We start from the raw sequence: 19,092 nt of genomic DNA on the forward strand, positions 1-19,092 counted from the left end.
CCTGGAGATAAAAAGCAATAGTCACTACATCCCAGCACTGCTGCTCCATTAACCCAGAACAGAATAACTGTGAGGCTTTCAGCTCTATCGTATTCTGCCATATTTACCAGTGAGGCAAACAGATGGGGCATCGTTTACTTTCATATACTGGATGAGCTTCTGCCAGGTATGCATTCAGCACACATTTTTTGTGATGACTCTAAGTTCCAGAGACAATAACTAATTCAGATTCATTTATGCAGGAATATTTATTAATCTATTTTTTAACATAGATGAAATTTCACAACACACTTGTACAAATTTGAAATCTCTGGCCAAAGACATAAAAACATGTAAAAAATATATATGTGTACATGTGTGTAGAAAGTGTTCTTAGAGCACCTTTCGCAGCTGAAAGCTTTCCAGACATTACAGTGACCATGACTATTTTAAAAAGTTTGCTGCCTTTTTGACTTTTCTTTAACATACTCATACATGTATTTTGTTCAGTTTTGCCACAGTATTGAAGCTTTGCATTTGTTGATTAGGATTCTAAACTTTAATTTTTCTTTTTAAAAATAATAGGTTTTGCATTTAAAGTTCTTATTTTGTGGAAAACATAAGCTGAGTCCATCAGGAGGAAAATTTTACCCCAAATTAAAACTGAGGAGCAAACTTCTGAGGCTCAAATGAAACCAACAGCTTCTTCACTAAGGTGAACCCTTACAAGCCAAGAAAGCTGGTTCTAACCACGCAGGTGGACAGATTTCACTCCTTCTTTACTTGTACTTTTGCACTTTTTCCTTGTACTCCTCATCAGATTACAGACTAATGGGTTGTGGGAATTTTTGGGGTGCTTTTTTTCTTTAAAAAAACCCAAAGGCATACTGCTAGCCCAGGCACCTCTCTTAATTCCTCTCTGTCCCCTAAATTCACAGGCAATTTTCACCTATTTGATTCAGGTTAGTGACCAGGGATTTCTGGGGATTGTCCCTTTTGGATCTATAAACCCACAGAGGTTCATGTACAACTCCATGAAGGATCATTTGGAAATACAAACCCACTGGACTTTAAAACCTTGCTGCATAAAAGACTGCTCTCCTGCAATTCCTAGGGGTTTGCAAATGGACCAAGGTTGCCCTAGAGCAGCAACTGTAATTAATTTAGCACTGTATACTGAAAGCAAAAGAAACTGGCCTTTTTCTTCTTCTCTGTAATACTTTAATGTATTACAAATCTTCAGTTTGTAAATGTTTGGAGTCTTTAATTAGGCAGTATCTTTCACCTTTGGAGAAGCTTGTTCATAACCGAGTACTTTCAGAGAAGTAAAGTTGACATAATGAGGGATCTTAACACAGTTGTTATTGAAAGCATTCATTGATCCTTCTCAAAGAAGAAATAATGTTTGCTTTACTGCAAAACTGCCTATTAATTAGCCAATTTTTTTTCTTGTTTGCCTTCTAAGCCTACTTCACTGTTATTAGCTCTGTACTACTAAAAAAATCAATTTTAAGGTAACTTAAAATTGTACTGAAAATGAATTTTAAGGTAAAACTGGCGGAGCAATGTAAGGAACTTCACATGGAATGACATATTTGCTCTTAAACCAGCACCATATTTTCTACTTCAATAATTCAATTGAGAGGATGACATGCTTACCTGTGCACACTCTACAGGTATACACAAATACAATGCTTAGCACACAAAAATACACAGATCAGCAGAAGGAAAAAGAAAAGATGGGCTAAATTATGCTTTGCTAAGTCATCCCTCATAATGCATTTTAAAAAAAAAAAAGCACAAAAAACCTGTCACTTTATAGTTCTCATGTACTCGAATACCTGGATTTGCTCCTGAAAAGACAAAGATGACAAACCTTACTATCAATTTCACTGCTCCCCAGAGCAGACTGGATCACGTACAGCAATGCATCTGTCAGGCCATCACACTCCCTCATTCTTCTGCGGGCCTCCTCTCCAGCAGAGCTGACATTCCTGCAAGGCAACAGCAAGGATCACCATCTCCACAGCTCTCCTGCCCACCGCTCCGCCTGAAACCTTCTCACAGTTAACATACAGATAAAACATATGTTTTCTTTTCTCCTTTCATCAGTTCAGAGCTGTGAATAATGGAGACAGCTGCAAATGAGCTCAGGAAATGTAATGCAGAGGGGAACAAATGGAAGACATCAGGTCCTCCACAGGACAGGGCTGAGTGGCCAAGCAGCATGCGCCCACCTACATTGGAAAGACTCGCAGCCCATTAAAATTTGGAGAAGGGCTGATTGTTTCTTTCTTTTTTCTGTCTCTTTCTTTCTTTCTTTCTTTCTTGTAGGTTTTATAGTACTGAGAAAGTGTTTTTAAAATGTGCATATGTACATATAAATCAGGGGTTTAAAAGTCTGGAGGTTTTGCCAAAGATATCTCGTAGGAATTGAAGAGCCCAGTAGCTAGGGCTCTTAATCTGAGAGAAAAATATTATCAAAGTATAAATAAAACACCTGGTGTAGCTTGCCTCTCATTTTACGAGTGCTTCCTTTTTTTTCTCATTTTGAGAGAACATTATTGCCTCAATCTTCTCTTTATGTAGTTACAAGTTTTTTACATTACAAAACTTAAGACATCAGACTATTATAATAATATTATAATACTTGTGTTTCTTAGACAGGGTCAGAGGGCCTTCTGAACAAATTTATATAAACCCAATTAAAACAAAATTTACTGCATAACATAATGTGTCATAAAGTTCAAAATACTGACATACAAAGAAACAAATATGTATGAATGAGCATATATAAACACAGTCTATATTTGCTAACATCAAGACTCCCTGAGAACAACTGCATTCAATTTTGCATAGCAGGTTTGATTTGGAAATGAGTGAATTAGCAATCTCAGCAGTGGAGTAAAACCTTTCACACAGTCTCCTTCAGCAGAGGAAGACAACCCTTTGCTGAGGTGGCTTATCTGTAGCTCCTCTCTCCCCATTACTAAAGTTTATACAAAGAAAGAAAATAACAGAGCGTACACTCTAGTCCTATGTATTTAATGCCAATGTATGGAAATGGAAGGGAGACACTGGCCCTCGGATTTGGGAAAAAGGTAAGGCACTTTCTACCTCTTACTCCATTTTCAATTCCCTTTGCCTTAAAAATGGAAAAAGGGCAAGAATCCTGGGAGGGGGGAATGAATTTCAGATGAAGAAATGTGAGAGAAACTTAGGAATAGTTTCCTTTCAATTCTTTCTTTGCTCTACCTACTTCATCCTGTTCTGTCTCCTTATCATCTAAAAAAAAAAAAAAAGGCATTTCCATTCCCCCAAAGCACCAAAGAGTCTTATAACTGGACAATCCTCCAGCTCATCCAATGCAGGTTCCTAATATACAGGATTTTCCCACTACTATACTTGCATTCCCACACAGTCCTAATTAGTTCTGCTCTTCCACACACAAACTGCCCTGATTAATTTAATACTGGTCCCTTTATCTCTGAAGACAGATCAACAGAAAACATACAGCCCAGGAGCACTAGAAAGAATTTCTGTATTTTGTGTGTTGTCCAGTTCCTCTGGTCCCTGAACTCCACAGCTCTTCCCCTCCATCCCTGCTGCTCAGCAGGTGAGGGATTTTCCTCCAGTTCATGGGGAAACCTTCTTTTGTGATCTAGGAAGTGAGGTTTGGAGAATATTGACTGGAAAAACTCTCTCCCTTGGAAGTGAAGGAAACCTTCTGACTTCCCTTTGTGTGGCAGGAATATGAAGGTAAAATTATAGAGCATGGTTTTCCCCAGACAGTGCCCATGCCCTGTATTTGCAAGGCTGGGCATTCTACCTAAAGGGTATTTTGAGTAGACTATTCCCTTATTAAAGGCAACAGCTCCACTGAAATTGTGAAAGAGCAGAACACGTAGGAAAAGTAGAATCATGGATTGGAAAAGTGCATTGTGGGGTAGACAGTGAGGACAAGAGGGATTATTTGATTTCTATCTGAAATTGTATTCTCTTAGCCTCTAGGCAGATAAAGATAGAGATAGGTAGATAAATATAGATCGAGAGTGCTGAAGCACTGGACCAGGTTACCCAAAGAAGTTGTGGATGCCCCATACCTGGCAGTGTTCAAGGCCAAGCTGTCTGGGGCTTTGAGCAACCTGGTCTAGTTGAAGGTGTCACTGTCCATGGCAGGGGGTTTGAAACTAGATTATCTTCAAGGTCCCTTGTAACCCAAACCTCTTTATGATAAAGAAACAGACTTGTATCCAGCCTACAAGAATAACTGCACAAATTACAATAGGAGGATGCTGAGGAAGTGTTCTCAGCAAAGTGCCTTTCTTTGTACCTCTATATATTTAAAAAAAAAAAAAAAGCTGAAATATTACTGAATCCTTTTAAACAGAGATAGATCTAACAGTCTGTACTTACATAATGTGTCCAGGCTTCTTTATTTTCAGCACTTACATATACTGAGTGCAAGTTTTCAAAATAGATTTACTTAGATGTGAGTAGAAACAGAGAGATATATTCTCCCTGATCTCAGTGAGGTGATTTTGCCTTCTCTCTGTCATGGCCAAATGCATGTCACCTTGACTGTCCAGAGTCTGCAGAGACTGTCAGCCTCTCAGCTCCTCTCTGAGTTCACCAGAAACTCCTCCTCGCCAAGACAGTAATGTAGACAACCTTACAGTCCCTGAGCTGTGAGCTGTCTGCCTCATTCATTCCCAGCAAGAAAAAAAAAAGAATATGAGACCTTTATACAAAGCCATACAGACACACCAGAGGCACATCTTACACAGACAGTGCGTTTCTTTGCTCTGTGGAGGAGCTGTCGAGTTCAGTTCTTCTGTTTATCATTCTTCCCCATTATGCTACGGTTGCCTCTGTGATCAAGAGGTAGATATTCTGAATTCCCATGACTGCTTTTCTTTTTCTTACAAAACTTGCTGTCTACTTTCGGCACAGACTCGTACCTACTACAGCTCTCCCTAAGATATGGTGCATTTATTTACAGGAAATAGCTTAAAACCCAAGACAAATCCAAATCTTGCATCAACATTTTGGCAGAAAAAATCACTTAATTATTTTAAAAAAAATACATCTTATTATCTAACTAATCCCATGTCACCTCTATTGAAGTAATCACTCTTAACTGAGATCTTTCACAGAAGGTCTCTAATATTACCATGCTTCTCTTTTGCAGAACCATAGAGACTGAACAAGTTCCAGATTACATGAGCTGTCAAAGAAAACATGCTGCCATCATAATTTTATTTCTCATTGTTAACTTGAACACGCTGTAGCTGTCAGTGTGACAGAGAGTAAGACATGATTTGTCATTTGTGAATTTACAGGTCACCGTGCAAGTGTTAAATTGGAGCATTAGTAGTATCTACTGTTGGCAAAATGTCCCACTAAGAGCTTAGTTCTCCAGTGTCATCTTTCAAACAGCTGAAATCACGCTTTCTGGATGTTTTAAGAGATGTGGAGATATGATGCATAGGTTTTCAGGAAAAAAATACTTTTCCATTGTAAAGCTGCAGCCTAGCTTGATTGCCCTGTAAATTTTGATTCTTTGTGTAAACTGTATTCACAGGGTGTATGTGAGCTATAGGCTGTCATTCTGGATCTAAGAGGGCAAGGAGTCCTTCAGATTGCCATAAACAAGTAAAATTTATTTCAAAGGGAATCCAGACACTCAGGAATACCAAGTATACAGAGTGCTAAAGGATAACTGTCAATATAGTCAGAAGGGCCCACTTAGACCCAGCAAACATAAACCCAGCTAATCTAAACAGCTTTTTCTCAAGAGAGGAACACCAAGAACAGATAGTCAGAGCAAGAACTCAGACACACAGCTCATCAAAAACTGCTATTCTCTGAACAAACAGCAGATTGATTTTGTCAATTATGTAGGAATGGGAAGAGAACTAAAATAATCCAGTTTCAGTTTTGTGGGAATATGTGACAACTATCATGACATCACCTGGTAAGTAACAGAAGGCATGATCCTCCACACATACCTAAAGAGTGCCAATTAAATGCTCTAGGGATATGAAGTGTGTGCTATAAAGGAATGTACTGTGCAACACATACCTAATTTGTGTCAACCCTGGTACTTGCATTAGTTATTCGACATAATTACTATGCCTTGAAGTAGGGGAAGATGGGTGATGCCAAGTAATTTCTTTCTCCTTTAGGGTCATTTTCCATACACTCATACAAGCTGTGGGAGGTTCAGAGCAATATCCCTATGATTCTAGGATAACTAGAGGGGAGGGACACTGATTTCTACCGAAAGATCATCCAGAAAGCCAGTGTGCTGAGACACGATCTCTGGATATGGGAATATTTAGTAAGCTGTTGACATTACTCCCAGTGGCAGTTTTACCCATCTCAAAGACAGAATGAAAGTATCTGCACCTGCCCTCTGTGAGCATGCTTAGGTCACACCAAGTAGTATGACCTTTCCTGCAGCAGCTATGGGTCTGCACACTCCAGATCTCACTGCAGTCATGTAGGAGAATTGTTGAGAACAAATAATCTGCATTTAGCAAAGGTTAAATTGAGATGGGTCTTCCTCAAAACCCCATGATAAACAGAGAAAGCATGCCTAATCTCTAGTATTTTTGCTATGGATTGATGTGATATAAGAAAGGACAGATACAGGAAGGATAATATCCTAAATTAGGTGGAAGGGGGAAGTTATCTTTGGTATGAAACTTCAGGGGCATTCAAAGTATACTGTTATTCCAAGAAGTTTTGTGTAAAATGGATTAATCATAACAGCTTCAACCTCTTTCATCCTTCTACATGTTATAATAGTCAGCAAAAAGAGTTTTTTCACAGCAAGGGGGAAGGTTTATATAAACCAAGAATTAAAATAACCCCATTAATGTTATAGGAACCATGATTATGTTTCTCTCAGGATACATAGCAAGGGAAAAGCCCTCACAATATGAAGAACTCAGTTACAACTGATACACTAAATACTCATCTTTAAAATGTATACATAAAAAAAAAACACAAAAAAACCCCCAGCCCTGATACTGGTCTCCTCTACGTGTGCTCTTTTATATGCTGCCTATTTTTATTTCTGTCTGATTGACTAAGCATTTCTCCTTCAGGGACAGAGACTTGTCTCAGTGGCAAGCTGGCATCCCCATCACAGGGTGCAGTGGTGATGATCCTCTGAGCTGCTCTGCAATGTAACAGATGATCACATAAGAGCTATTGCATTTTCTGTGTACTTCCAGCTGTTTCTGTAAGAATTCAGGCTCTTTGCTGCAAGGGTCTAATATAGTAACACGGACAGCAAAATGAAGCAACAAACACCATGCATGTATCCATCAGGTGTGCTCACAGTCATCAGCAGTCCCCACACAACTATACAACTTTTTTAAGTGGATTAGACCTTGAGTCACACTGGCTTATCTGTAAGTATTCAATGCACACTTTGAACATACTGTAAGTAGGTTAGCCTTAGTAGGTCTGGTTACTACTTTTAGAAAAAATCTAATTTTTTTAATCATTATTTGTACACTAAGACTTCATCCCTTACTCCTGAAAATTAAACTAGCTGAAAAGACTAGCTTTTTCTCAGACAAAATAGAATTTAAACAAGGCAGTGAGACAAAAAAGAAGGAAACATAAGATGGTTCATGCTTCATTATTAACAGTTTCTAAATATTAGGATTTTTGTGAGTACAAAATCAGCTTATCATTTGGAAGTAACAGTAAATTAAAACAGATTTTTCAGTCACTGCTACAGATCTCCCTTTAATTTTTCCTGATTTGAATGACTATTCAGTGTAGGATTACCAAGATCAGAAGATTTCTTCTTGCTAAATATTTTTAGCACCAGTTATAGCCTTCTTTATCTATAAGTTGGTTTTCAGAGAAGTAATAATTTATCAATCTTGCATGTGGATTAAGAATAACACAGGTTTGGGGGCAAATTATCTCTGAATAATTATAATAGTTCAACTGTAATTAAAGAAGAAAGACCATTTTACATAAACAAGGAATTTGGCCCCAGATCTTTCTCTCTTAGGTATTAATTTCACTATAAGAGAATACTTTGCAACTAGACAAACATCTGGCAGTCTAATGTGGACACAGTATTGGTTATTAAACTTTCTATCAAATGCTATGACAATGTGATTTAGTTTTGATTATTCAGCTGTACCTTTCATTTTCAAAACATCAGAACAATTAGCCTACCAAGTCAAGAACTCAACAGGTACCTTTTACTGCTGTGCTTCTATATGTCTAATCCTCAGGCTAAATGCATTGTTTTTAATGACAGCTGTGTGTGATCTGTGAAGCAATTGACTCCTAACATAATTTTTGGCTATTTTGATACTTTTGAAGAGATATGTGGTGGAAAAGAACATGATCTGCAATAAACATCTTAAAAGAAATTATCTCCCTAAAAAACCCCAAAACCAAAACCACCCCAAATTTTATAGCATAAATAATTCTGGTAAGGGTTCGTGGTATAATCAACCATAGCGTCATTTGAAAGAAACAAAAAGTAGTTCTAACTTCCTCTATCCCTTTTTGTTGTGTTTTCAGTCGAAGTGCAATTCTACTTAAATACAGTACACAGAATTACACACAGAGTATTCAGAAAATGTTTTAAATTATGGCATAAAAAAATCCCACCTGCAGCAAATTTCTGATTTGATATTTAATGTCTGACATGTAGCATTTAGCTCCATAAAAATCATTGCACTCATTATTAGTCTGCTGTTTATGCATATACTGCTTTTAATGCACTACCTGTTCATTCTTTAAGAGCTGAAATGTGGTGCTTACTGCCTTTGGGAAGATGCTGCTGTGGTGCAGACTCTGAAGATCACAATGGAAATAGTTTGAATACGTCAATGTCAAGACATTATTCTCCATTTAGAATTGTAACATCACTAAATGGATCCTCATACGTGTTAAAGAATGTAAATACAACATCATTAGCTGTTGATGATCCAGCATGAAATGCCAGCATTAGCTCAGGCTCTTCTGTCCTGCAGAACCACTGTCCAGAGGACACTGCAGCTCTCAATGCTTGGACAGAAAAGCAACAGGACAAATTCGTGGAGAAGGATGGCACTGAGGCTGCTAAATGCAGGCATCACTACTCCATGCCAGCACCCAGAGAAACACCTACATGGTCAATGGGAGCATGCCCTGTGGAAGTATTACAGGTCTAATTCCATCTTCCCTGGTCGCTATGAGAACTCAAAAATACTGCATCAGATGCTTCAGGATTGGAAAGTGGTTCCCCTTTTTTAATTTTCCTGTTCAGTTTGTTATCTTATTCAGAACAAAAGCATTGATCAGACATAAATGGTTTTCAATTAACCTCATTCTACCTACTATTTACCAGATTGTTTTCTTCAAATGCTTATAAATTGGTCTGTTTTGATGTTCTTAATTGCCTTCCTCTACATTAACCATTCAAGCAATTTCTGAAGTATTAAAATTCAGGCTATTTGTTCATCATTTCTATGTCTACTTTTCTCATCCACTAAAAGATGAAGTATATATTTGTCCTGTTTAGGCCTGTGGGAAAATCTCTGACTTGCATGAGCTGCACTAGTGAAAATACTTGCACAAGAGTAAAAATATCCCCTCTTTAATTTTTGTAGGTTATATTCTCAGAAAAAACCTGGCACTACAATGGCATTCTTAAAAACAGCTGAAAAGAAGCAGGCAAAATGCTTTAGAGTTCAGAGTAAACATCAAAAAATATACTATTTGTAAAAGCCAGTAATTTACTAAGTGTTTAAAATATTATTTCGAGTGTATTTATTTCTTTAATATAATATTAAGTTGTAAAGAAAAATCATTCTTCTTCAGTCAAAATTGTAACATACACAACAGCTGAAGAAAAGGATTTTCATTCATAGCTGAAATTTGGAAAAGGAATTTACCTAACTTCACACAGTATGTGAAATTTCTTGCCATCCTCTGATATATTTGGCCTTTTTTTATCTTAAGAACAACTAGTACTGACAAACGAAAACAAAAACTCTTGGTTTTGACAGTTCTTTCCCCTTGACTTAATCCCAGGGCCGCTCAAGTGCTTTTCAGGGATACAGTCAAGCCTCTTTTTATATACTCAGAAATATTCTGAATGCCTGAGTTGGTTATGATAAAAGTGCAACTTTAGAATCCAACATGGGGCCAAAATGCATTCCTGATCTGCTTCCAGATTTTACCTGAAATTGTTTAGTACTAGCAGGGATGTCCTAGCTACAAAAGATATATCTCCAGAGTAATAGGAAAGGATCAGACCATCACATAAAATTATCAGCTAATTAAAAGTATAAGCACAATGCTTTTCCAAATAAATTAGCTTGCTTATTTAATAAAACTCCCAAATCAAAAAATCCATGAAAAAATTTCACAAGTATAGTTTCTGTAATCAGAAAATAATCCAAACAACACCATCAAAATGCACAGAAACAGATTTTGGGTTATGCATTCTTGCAGTTTATTTGTTAAATATCTTGCTTTCTTAAAGGACTAGTTTGTGCATCCTGTCTCCCTTCTCTCCAGTAATTATAAGCCCAAGAAGTCACAAGAGTTTGTACTCTCTAGAGTCATCCTCTGCTCCTTTTTAATAAGGCACTTAGAATTGGGTCTGCAAGATGCTCAGAAGTCTTTGCTCAGAGAATATGACTGTGCTACCCCACAGAAGCAAAAAAGAAAGTGATTTGAAGCCTAATATCTGCATTAAAACTTTCTCAGTCATTTGACAGTCTTTGATTCCAGTGAGTCTCAACATAAATTCTCTTGTCTATCACAAAAGAAAAAAGTGCTTTAATTAGTAAGTTATATGTCCCTATCTTGCTGATGTTATTACTTGGGTCTCCTCTGTGGCTCATACATACAAATAGAAGAGTAAGAAGTCAGTCAGTTTCTGAGAAAAAATAGTCAGTTTAAATATTCAATGAATATTCTTTTATATGGGAAAAAGTCCATATGCTAAATAGACCAAATGGCCACTTATTTGAAGGGCCTTCTAAAGTGTTAGTCACACAAAATCAGATGAGAACAACCAAGCCTGTGCAGTAAAAAGCTTTGTGCCACAACTGTCACGTTTTGTCTACAACATGATGACAGAAGACAAAGCTGTGATTCAGGTTTAAACCCAGTAATTTTACATCACATTTCCAAATAAACAGACACTTTGAAAAGGCAGCAAGCTAAAATGTGATCTCCTAGTTTGATGATATACAGATGTGAGCATGTCTAGGCAAACAGGAAAGTTACATCTTTGAAAAAAAAAGAAAAAGAAAAATGCAGCTTATTTCAGACATATTAACTCAGGAGAACATCTGGATGGGAAAAAACTAGTTTAAACCTTGAGGTGAGATATCATGACACTTGCTTTGCTTTCTCACTCTGTGTTAGACAAGCATTCTACTTGGGCTAGATAACAATTCAGATGTGACCAGTTGTATAAATATGAAAATAAAAAACGGCACTACAGATGCATTTTATGTTCCATTTTGACATAAGGTTCTAGTTTTCATGCTCTGATTTTCACTTTTCCATTTTATATGCTGATTTTTCAGTTGATGCTGTTTTCACTAAACCAAACCAAAAAGTTTTGGCTCAGGTATTTCAACATATTAGATATCCTTTTCAATATTCTTTGGTAGGCACTAAAGCTCGTAAGTCTGTTTGCCTGTGCCCTTAAGTTTGAAACATTTAAAAACACTATTAGGGTCTTATAAATCAAAGTATTAGAAGGTTATACAGTTTTTTTGCTTTGGTTTTAGAGTTCACTGAAAAAGATAATCGCAAAAATTAGACCATAAACAATGTAAATAGCTATATTTAGCAAAGTTACCTGTCTGAAAATCCTATGAATAAAGATTATGTTCCAGAAAAAAAAAAGTAATAAGCAATCCTATCAACCTGGAGGAACAAACAAATAGTATCATGATTGCTCAGTTAAGATGATTCCCTTAACCTACAAAGCAATCTCCCTGTCACATCTGAGTTTCAAGTGCCTTCCTGTACCAGTCTTGAAAAACCATTATCAGTGCAGTGCCTTGAGAAGACAGGAAGCTAAATTAGCTTTGGATGTTGACTAATCAGATGAGCACAATTAATTACAACACCAATCAGTTCATTAGATTGTTAGGTTCACCTCTTTCTGATCAGCTACTCAGAAAAATTAATGCAGATGATAAGAAGTCACAAAGAAGAACATTCATTAGAATATCAGAAAGTATGAAATACTACTCTAACTGAAACAAAGCAAATTACAGCATAACATAGAAAAGTAGAAGGCAAATGTTTTCAGCTGCATGTATGCTGATCTCTTCAGTGAATTGACTGCTATGGACATTTCTCTGGCTGGAGTTTCTCTCCAGATGTGAGAGGGGTCTTTCTCTTCTACCAATCTAAAAAACTTTAGAAATGCTGCCTTATATGTAATTTCTCCCTGTTCTAGTCTAGACTAGTTACTAGTATATTAGTTCTACCTTTTCTTTCACTGTCGTTATCCACATGCTTTATATTACCTGCACTTCCTTCAAAATTTTCAGTCAACTCAAAATTCATTTATTTGCTCATATTATTTCTCTCTAGTTATATAACTCATTATATGATACCATTGATTTGAAATTGTGTTTCATCATTTCTAGAACAATCTCTACCCTCAATTCCCTTATTTTTATGCTTTAACTCCATTAAATACATCAAGGCATCTATGCTGCTTCCCAATAATAGCATCTCACAGTTGTTACGATTTTTTCAGCTAAATACCTGTCAAAAAATCTCATTATCATAAATTGTCTAATTGTAAAAAAATATATAATGTGATGCATAATAAATTAGAATTCTTACGCTTTGTCTAAATGTGCCTTCAGCATAAGAAATAAATATGTATGTTCGTGTCCTATTTTCATGAAAGTTAACCTGAAATTGCCAGAGTGTGTATCCTACCTCAGATTATGTCACATCATCATATTTCCAAACGGTTTTATGTGCATACTGAGAGATGATGAAAGAACTGACCCTCTAGTGTGCCCTTCAGCCTAATGAGTCACTGTGCATCACTGTTGCTTGAAATAACTTGTAAAAAAAGAAGGGAATCACTCTACCACAACCCTACTTATCCCTGCCTAGTCCATGCCATATAAAAACATGAACAAACACTCTCTGCTACTAGCACTACTGTTGATGCTCTCTACCCCTTTGCTTATACCCCAGGGATGGCATCTGATAACTTGGATCTTCTGCCAGAACAAACTTTTTACAAAACCCTACACTGCCCTGTTTTGGTGCCCAGCTGTCTTGCATGTCACAGGAATTGCTTAGGGGGCAGATATTACTTATTATCAGAGATTTAATTTTTTCCTTTTAATTTTAACACATACCTTTTTAGTCAATTCACTTATTCCTGTTAAACTAAATGCCAAATTCAAACTTCCCATTGGTGCCTTAAGATGCTCGTGAAACTCTTGTATGAGTAGCAGACTCTCTATTTGGTCATTTCCTTGGCCATGAAATGTACTATTATGCTTCAGATATTTTTACCCTTTCATCTGCAAAGATATGCATTTAGCATGTTACTGTATTTGCCTCATCCTGATTCTTCCTACAGATTGCACCAAAACACTTGCATGCAGTGAAAGAAGAGGACATCTCACCCTCAACCTTTCATCTCCCCCAAAAAATATACTTTGCAGGAGCTGTGTGTATCCAGTTGAGTAAAGGTTTCTGCAGAATCACTGTGTTCTTTATCTTATGATCACCTTTGTGCATCCTATTTCCATCAAGTCTCCCCTTATATGGAGGTTTTACTGTTTCTTGTGCCAAGCGACAGAGTACATTTGTGTTCTAGAAACCCATGACTAACCAAAAATAAAAAAAGAGTGGGGAGAAAATTATGCAAACTGAGCAACCAGAAAAAGTTGAGAGCTGGTTTTGAGTACAAAGTTACTGATGCTGTGGCAACCTTCAGCCTCAGTCTCTAGATAAGTACTCCCACATTGAGGAATTTCTGTAGTTGTTTTTACTCTTTAATTGACAGATAAGCATTCCCTAAGCAAGAGATATTCAGCACCATCAGACTTGCTGCCATGTGACCTGCTTTTACAACACACTCCACATACAAACCTCACCTCTATAACAGTGCTTTGACTGCAGTGGTGTTATGGCTGGGAGAAGTTTCATCCTTTGTATGCTTTCTGTGTTAATCAGAACAAATTATCAAAAAGATAATTACAGTTTATAAAGGTGTATTTTATCTTTTATGAATAAGCATTCTAATTTTGTAATTATTATTTTACCATTCTCAGTTAATTGTCAGTTACTGAAAAACATAGCTTCTTCCAGAACACTGCAAACACAATTCTCTGAGTTACGCTAAAATTTCCTATATTAGGTATAAAGACTGCAAATTATTTAATACAATTTTAGAAAGCTCAGCACTTATTCCCCAGCTCAGAGCTATTTCCATTGTCAAACCTTGCTGAAATACATATGCTAATACCAAATACTAGAGGATTTTTTTTTTCCTTTCTTAACAGGTGGCTCTGGTAAAATGACACTCCATCAAGATGGTAAGTATATGAATCAAGTATTGCAGTGTTCAGTTCCTTGTGCTTGAGATATCTTTCTGCCCAGAGCACAAGGGATACAGAAAGCTCATGTGATTGCAACTGATAAACTACCTGTCTGTTTTGCATGAATTGATTCATTTACGGACACTGCACAGAGAAAGGCAGAATTACCCAGCAATTTATTAATTATAATTGAAGAAATTCCTACCACTTCTTTATTATTTGATTTACCTCATTTTTTACATATCTACCTTCTCACCTGCAAACTTGACATACCAGTGCCCACAGCCCAGGACCCTGAGCCTGGAGCCACGTCCCTGTCCCAGGAATGCTGCAGCAGTGCTGGTCCTCAGCCCTGTTTTTGGCTCATTGCTTGGATTTCTTGTCTTAGACTTGGAGCTGGCTTGATCACCCACCAAAGGCTGGGCAACAATTTTGGTTAAAGGTCTATTACTCTGAACACCCTAAGACCTACATACTTAATGGCACTAGGCTGAAATTCACTGGTCTCTGCAAGTGCAAAGTATATGCATCTCAGCTTCTCAATAAACCAAAAGCTGGAACTATGTCATGCTTAAAATCAGCTGCTCATGTAAATTTACATAAGCACAAACTAGAAGGTTACAACAGCCTTGTATGTTCCTCTTAATCCTGTGGATTGCGTTCCATGGAACGTTACATTGCTGAGCACCTTACACCCTCCCATACCATTGAATCATAGAGTGGCTTAGGTTGGAAGGGATCCTAAAGATCATCTAGTTCCAACTCACCCTACCATGGGCAGGGAACCTTCCAGTAGACCAGGTTTCTCAAGGTCCCATTCAACCTGGCCTTGAACACTTACAGGAATGGGACATCCAAAGCTTCTCTGGGCAACCTGTTCCAGTGTCTCAACATCCTCACAGTAAAGAATCTCCTCCTAACATCTAATCTAAATGTCCCATCTTTTAGTTTAAAACCATTCCCCCTTGTCCTATCACCATGTGTCCCTCTCCATCTTTTTTATAAGCATTTTATAAGTACTTGAAAGCTGCTATAATGTCTCTCCATAGCCTTCTCTTCTTCAGGCTGAACAACTCCAGCTCTCTCTGTTTGTCTTCATAGGAGAATTGCTCCAGTCCTGTGATTATCTCCATGACCCTCCTCTGGAATGGCTCCAGCAGGTCCATGACCTTCTTATGTTGGGGCCCCAGAGCTGGATGCATTGCTCCAGGCGGGGCCTCACCACAGAAGAGTAGTGTGAGAGAGTCACCTCTTTCACCTTGCTAGCTGCACTGCTTTTGATACAGCCCAGGATACCATTTGCCTTCTGGGTTGCAAGCACACACTGTTGGCTCATGTCCAGCTTTTCATCCATCAGAACTCCCGAGTATTTCCTGGCAGGGCTATTCTCAATGACTTCTCCCAGTCGGCATTCATGTCTGGAATTGCCCTAAAAAAGGTGTGGCACCTTTCACTTGGACTTGTTGAACTTCGTGAGGCTCTTTTGGGCCCACTTCTCTGGTTTGTCCAGGTCCCCCCGAAAGACATCCCATCCTTCTGTTGTGTCAACTGCACTGCTCAGCTTCGTGTCATCTTCAAATTTGCTGAGGGTGCACTTCATGTCACTAATATTAAAGAGCACCTGTCCCACGACAGAGCCCTGAGGGTCACCACTCATCACTGGCCTCCACGTGCAGATAGAGTCAATAACCACAACTCCCTGTCTGCATCCATCCAGCCAATTACTTATCCACCATGTGAGGTAGAGGCATTGGAGGGGCCTCAGCTGAGGCTCACCTTCTCTTCCCTACTGTAATCAGGATCAGACTACGATTTGGGCTTTGCTGGGTACAGCACCTCTCCTTGTATCTTTGGACTCTGGGAGAAGGTAAGTGTCTCTCAGCACAGCTTTGGGAACAGACTTCCTAGCTGTATGAAACTACACTAGTGTTCAGACGAAGGGAAGAGCTGTACGCCTGCACTCCAGAAACACCCACTGGCACCAATGGGTGCCACCAAACACACCAGGAACATTCAGGCACTGTATGGACTCTTCTGCTGGAGAAAGTTTAGAAGAAGTTGTTTGTATTTCATATACAGTATTTATCCTGCACAAACTTCCTCTGCAGATACGTGGTCTGCCCTGAAGTATTCACAGGGACAATTACTGAAAAAACTATTCTGCAGTTCTTTGCTTTCTGCTATTCCACAATGTAGACAAGTTCCTAAGACAAAACTCTTGGTTAAAACAAACAAGTAGTAACCCAGCTGCAATTTAATCTTTAAGCCTACTTCTCACTAACCATATGTGCACTCTTGCCTAATCATTTTGCCTACAATGTTGCCCTCAGCATCATGGTATTAAGCCACGCAACACCACTGCCATCCTTGCCATCTGCTCTCTTGAAAATCTGCATGGAAATGCATCCTGGCAGATGGAAAACGTGAACTTTGATGTTTACCCACACCTTTTGTAGATGTGCTGGGCTGCTGTAAATACTGCATCTGCCAGGTATTGGTACTGCTGTGATGGCTGCAGCCAAAACCACTCGCATGTATATAGGTGAATGGTGGAAATTCAATCCACACCATGAAATCATTCCTCAGAACATGCCTAATTAAACATTTATAATTCAGACAACAAAACTTCATATGCTTGCCTTTGCTACCTGTTATAGCCTCTTACAGTAATCATGTCACGACTATCAGTATGCCTCCCACCCTCTCTCCCCAAATAAAAGTGCTTTAGATCACTTAGGTTACATATTTGTAACCCAAACTCCACTTGAAGAGTGGCACTATAACCTGCCCCAGAAGTCAGACAGCCTGTTAGATTGTAAACTTGATTTACAAATCTACCCTGCTAACTGAATGAAGCATGACAGCCAAAAAAATTTGCAATGCCAGAGAAGTTGGTCACTACTATTAATACCACAAAGAACAGCAGTAGCAAGCATAAACTTTCAAACTACAGATTAAGTGCAGTCATCTTTGTTTATTTAGACCAATGGTGAGGTCACCGTGAGCAAACAGCAGAGAGTTCCAGAAATATTCAGTACAAAGGTTGAGAGAATTCCAGAAAAATATGGAGCTATCAATTACTTTGAAAAATAAGACAACCTAAATGTCCCAAAGTTGTATTAATTAAGTGAATTAATTAAAGAAAAATCCATTGGGTTTCCCCTATCTCCATTTCTTCAAAAATTATAATATTAATATCTTGCACAGAATTTTAAAGTTTGATCACAATTTTGAGCGGATTTTATTGAATTTAGAGATTTGCATATGGCACTTTAGCCACTTTGTAATGGTCAATACTTTTTTTCTGACTGTAATTTCATCTTGATTTAAAGAATTATGAAAAGCAGCTTGCAACTGCAATTCTGAAATTGTCTATTTAAACAAACAACTAATTACATACATCCAGTGTTGTAACTACAAATTTCAATTTTAAATCCCATTAAAATACCACTTTTTTTATTTATTTGTTTAATGAACTATTCTATGATTTACAATTAGTCCTAACAGAAATTAAAAGAACTCAAATTAACACTGATTAACCTACACTACCATCACTGAAAAAAGATTTTCAAATAAAAATCTTTCTCTAGCTGTTTGGCTGACACTTGAAAGTAATCATGCTTGCAATTGCTAATCAGTTCATCATTACAAGTTATAAAATGCTTTATAGAACAGTACAGTTAGAAAGTCTAGCACTGAAAACTTAAGTAATACCTAAAATAAGCTGTCCTCTGCAACTGTAATTCAATCCCCCTTTACAGAATGGCCGTGATAGGTTGCCTCCTCTGTCACTTTTCACCCCTACAGCCCTCACATGGCATCCACCACATGGGATAGACTCATTTGAAGTGAATGACGGTTACCCTGTAGAAGGGCTTGTTTTCTATTAGCCTACTTGCCTCTGTCAGCAAGTGCTCCATGGCCCTGAGATGGGAAAGGAAGTAAGGGAATTTTGTTCTGTTCCAGATTTTGTCTCAGAGCTTGCAATTTCTGTATTCCTATTTTTCCAGGGGCTTGACTTGAAACTCTGGAGTCACTCGCATAATCTCAGAAATGTTGGTTGGAAGTCATCCAAGTCCAGCTTGCTGCCTAAGGAAGGACTATATCAACAACAGACAAGGTCAGTAGTTTTGTTGGAAAGCCTTGAAGAAACCAAATGATGGACATTCTACCACCTCTCTGTTCCAGTGTTGCACTACCTTCCTGATAAAGTGTAATGTCCAATTTGAACCTTCCAAGGTGAAACTTGTGACTTCTTCCCTGCACCCTCTCCATTTTCTGAGAATTATTATTGGATTGGGGCGTTCCCAAAGCTGGACATTGTTTTGCAAAGGTAGTCATAGCAGTACTGAATAAAGGGAGAAAATATTCCACAGACTTGCTGGTCACAGACGTACCCCAGTCTGCCATATACATGATGAGAACACAATGCTGGCTTGTATTGGGTTTTGGTGCCCTCTATAAGCCCCAGTTCCTTTTCAAAAGGGGTCCTTCTCAGTCAGAGGGTTTTCAGCCTGTACTGATAAAACAGTTA

At 38.0% G+C, this 19,092-nt stretch overlaps 1 protein-coding gene across 2 annotated transcripts in view; it reads right to left on the reverse strand.

The window, feature by feature from the left end:
* CTNND2 (catenin delta 2) overlaps positions 1 to 19,092 on the reverse strand; it is a 244,047-nt gene that overhangs the window by 92,138 nt on the left and 132,817 nt on the right. For both annotated transcript variants that reach the window (XM_029958914.1, XM_029958913.1), the window contains one exon: positions 1,856 to 1,973. In XM_029958914.1, coding sequence (XP_029814774.1) covers positions 1,856 to 1,973 — 118 coding nt within the window. The remainder of the gene's footprint in view (positions 1 to 1,855; positions 1,974 to 19,092) is intronic.

This window comes from Manacus vitellinus, unplaced genomic scaffold (genome assembly GCF_001715985.3).
Source record: "Manacus vitellinus isolate BGI_N305 unplaced genomic scaffold, ASM171598v3 scaffold_17_pilon, whole genome shotgun sequence".
NCBI classification, from domain to species: Eukaryota; Metazoa; Chordata; class Aves; order Passeriformes; family Pipridae; genus Manacus; species Manacus vitellinus.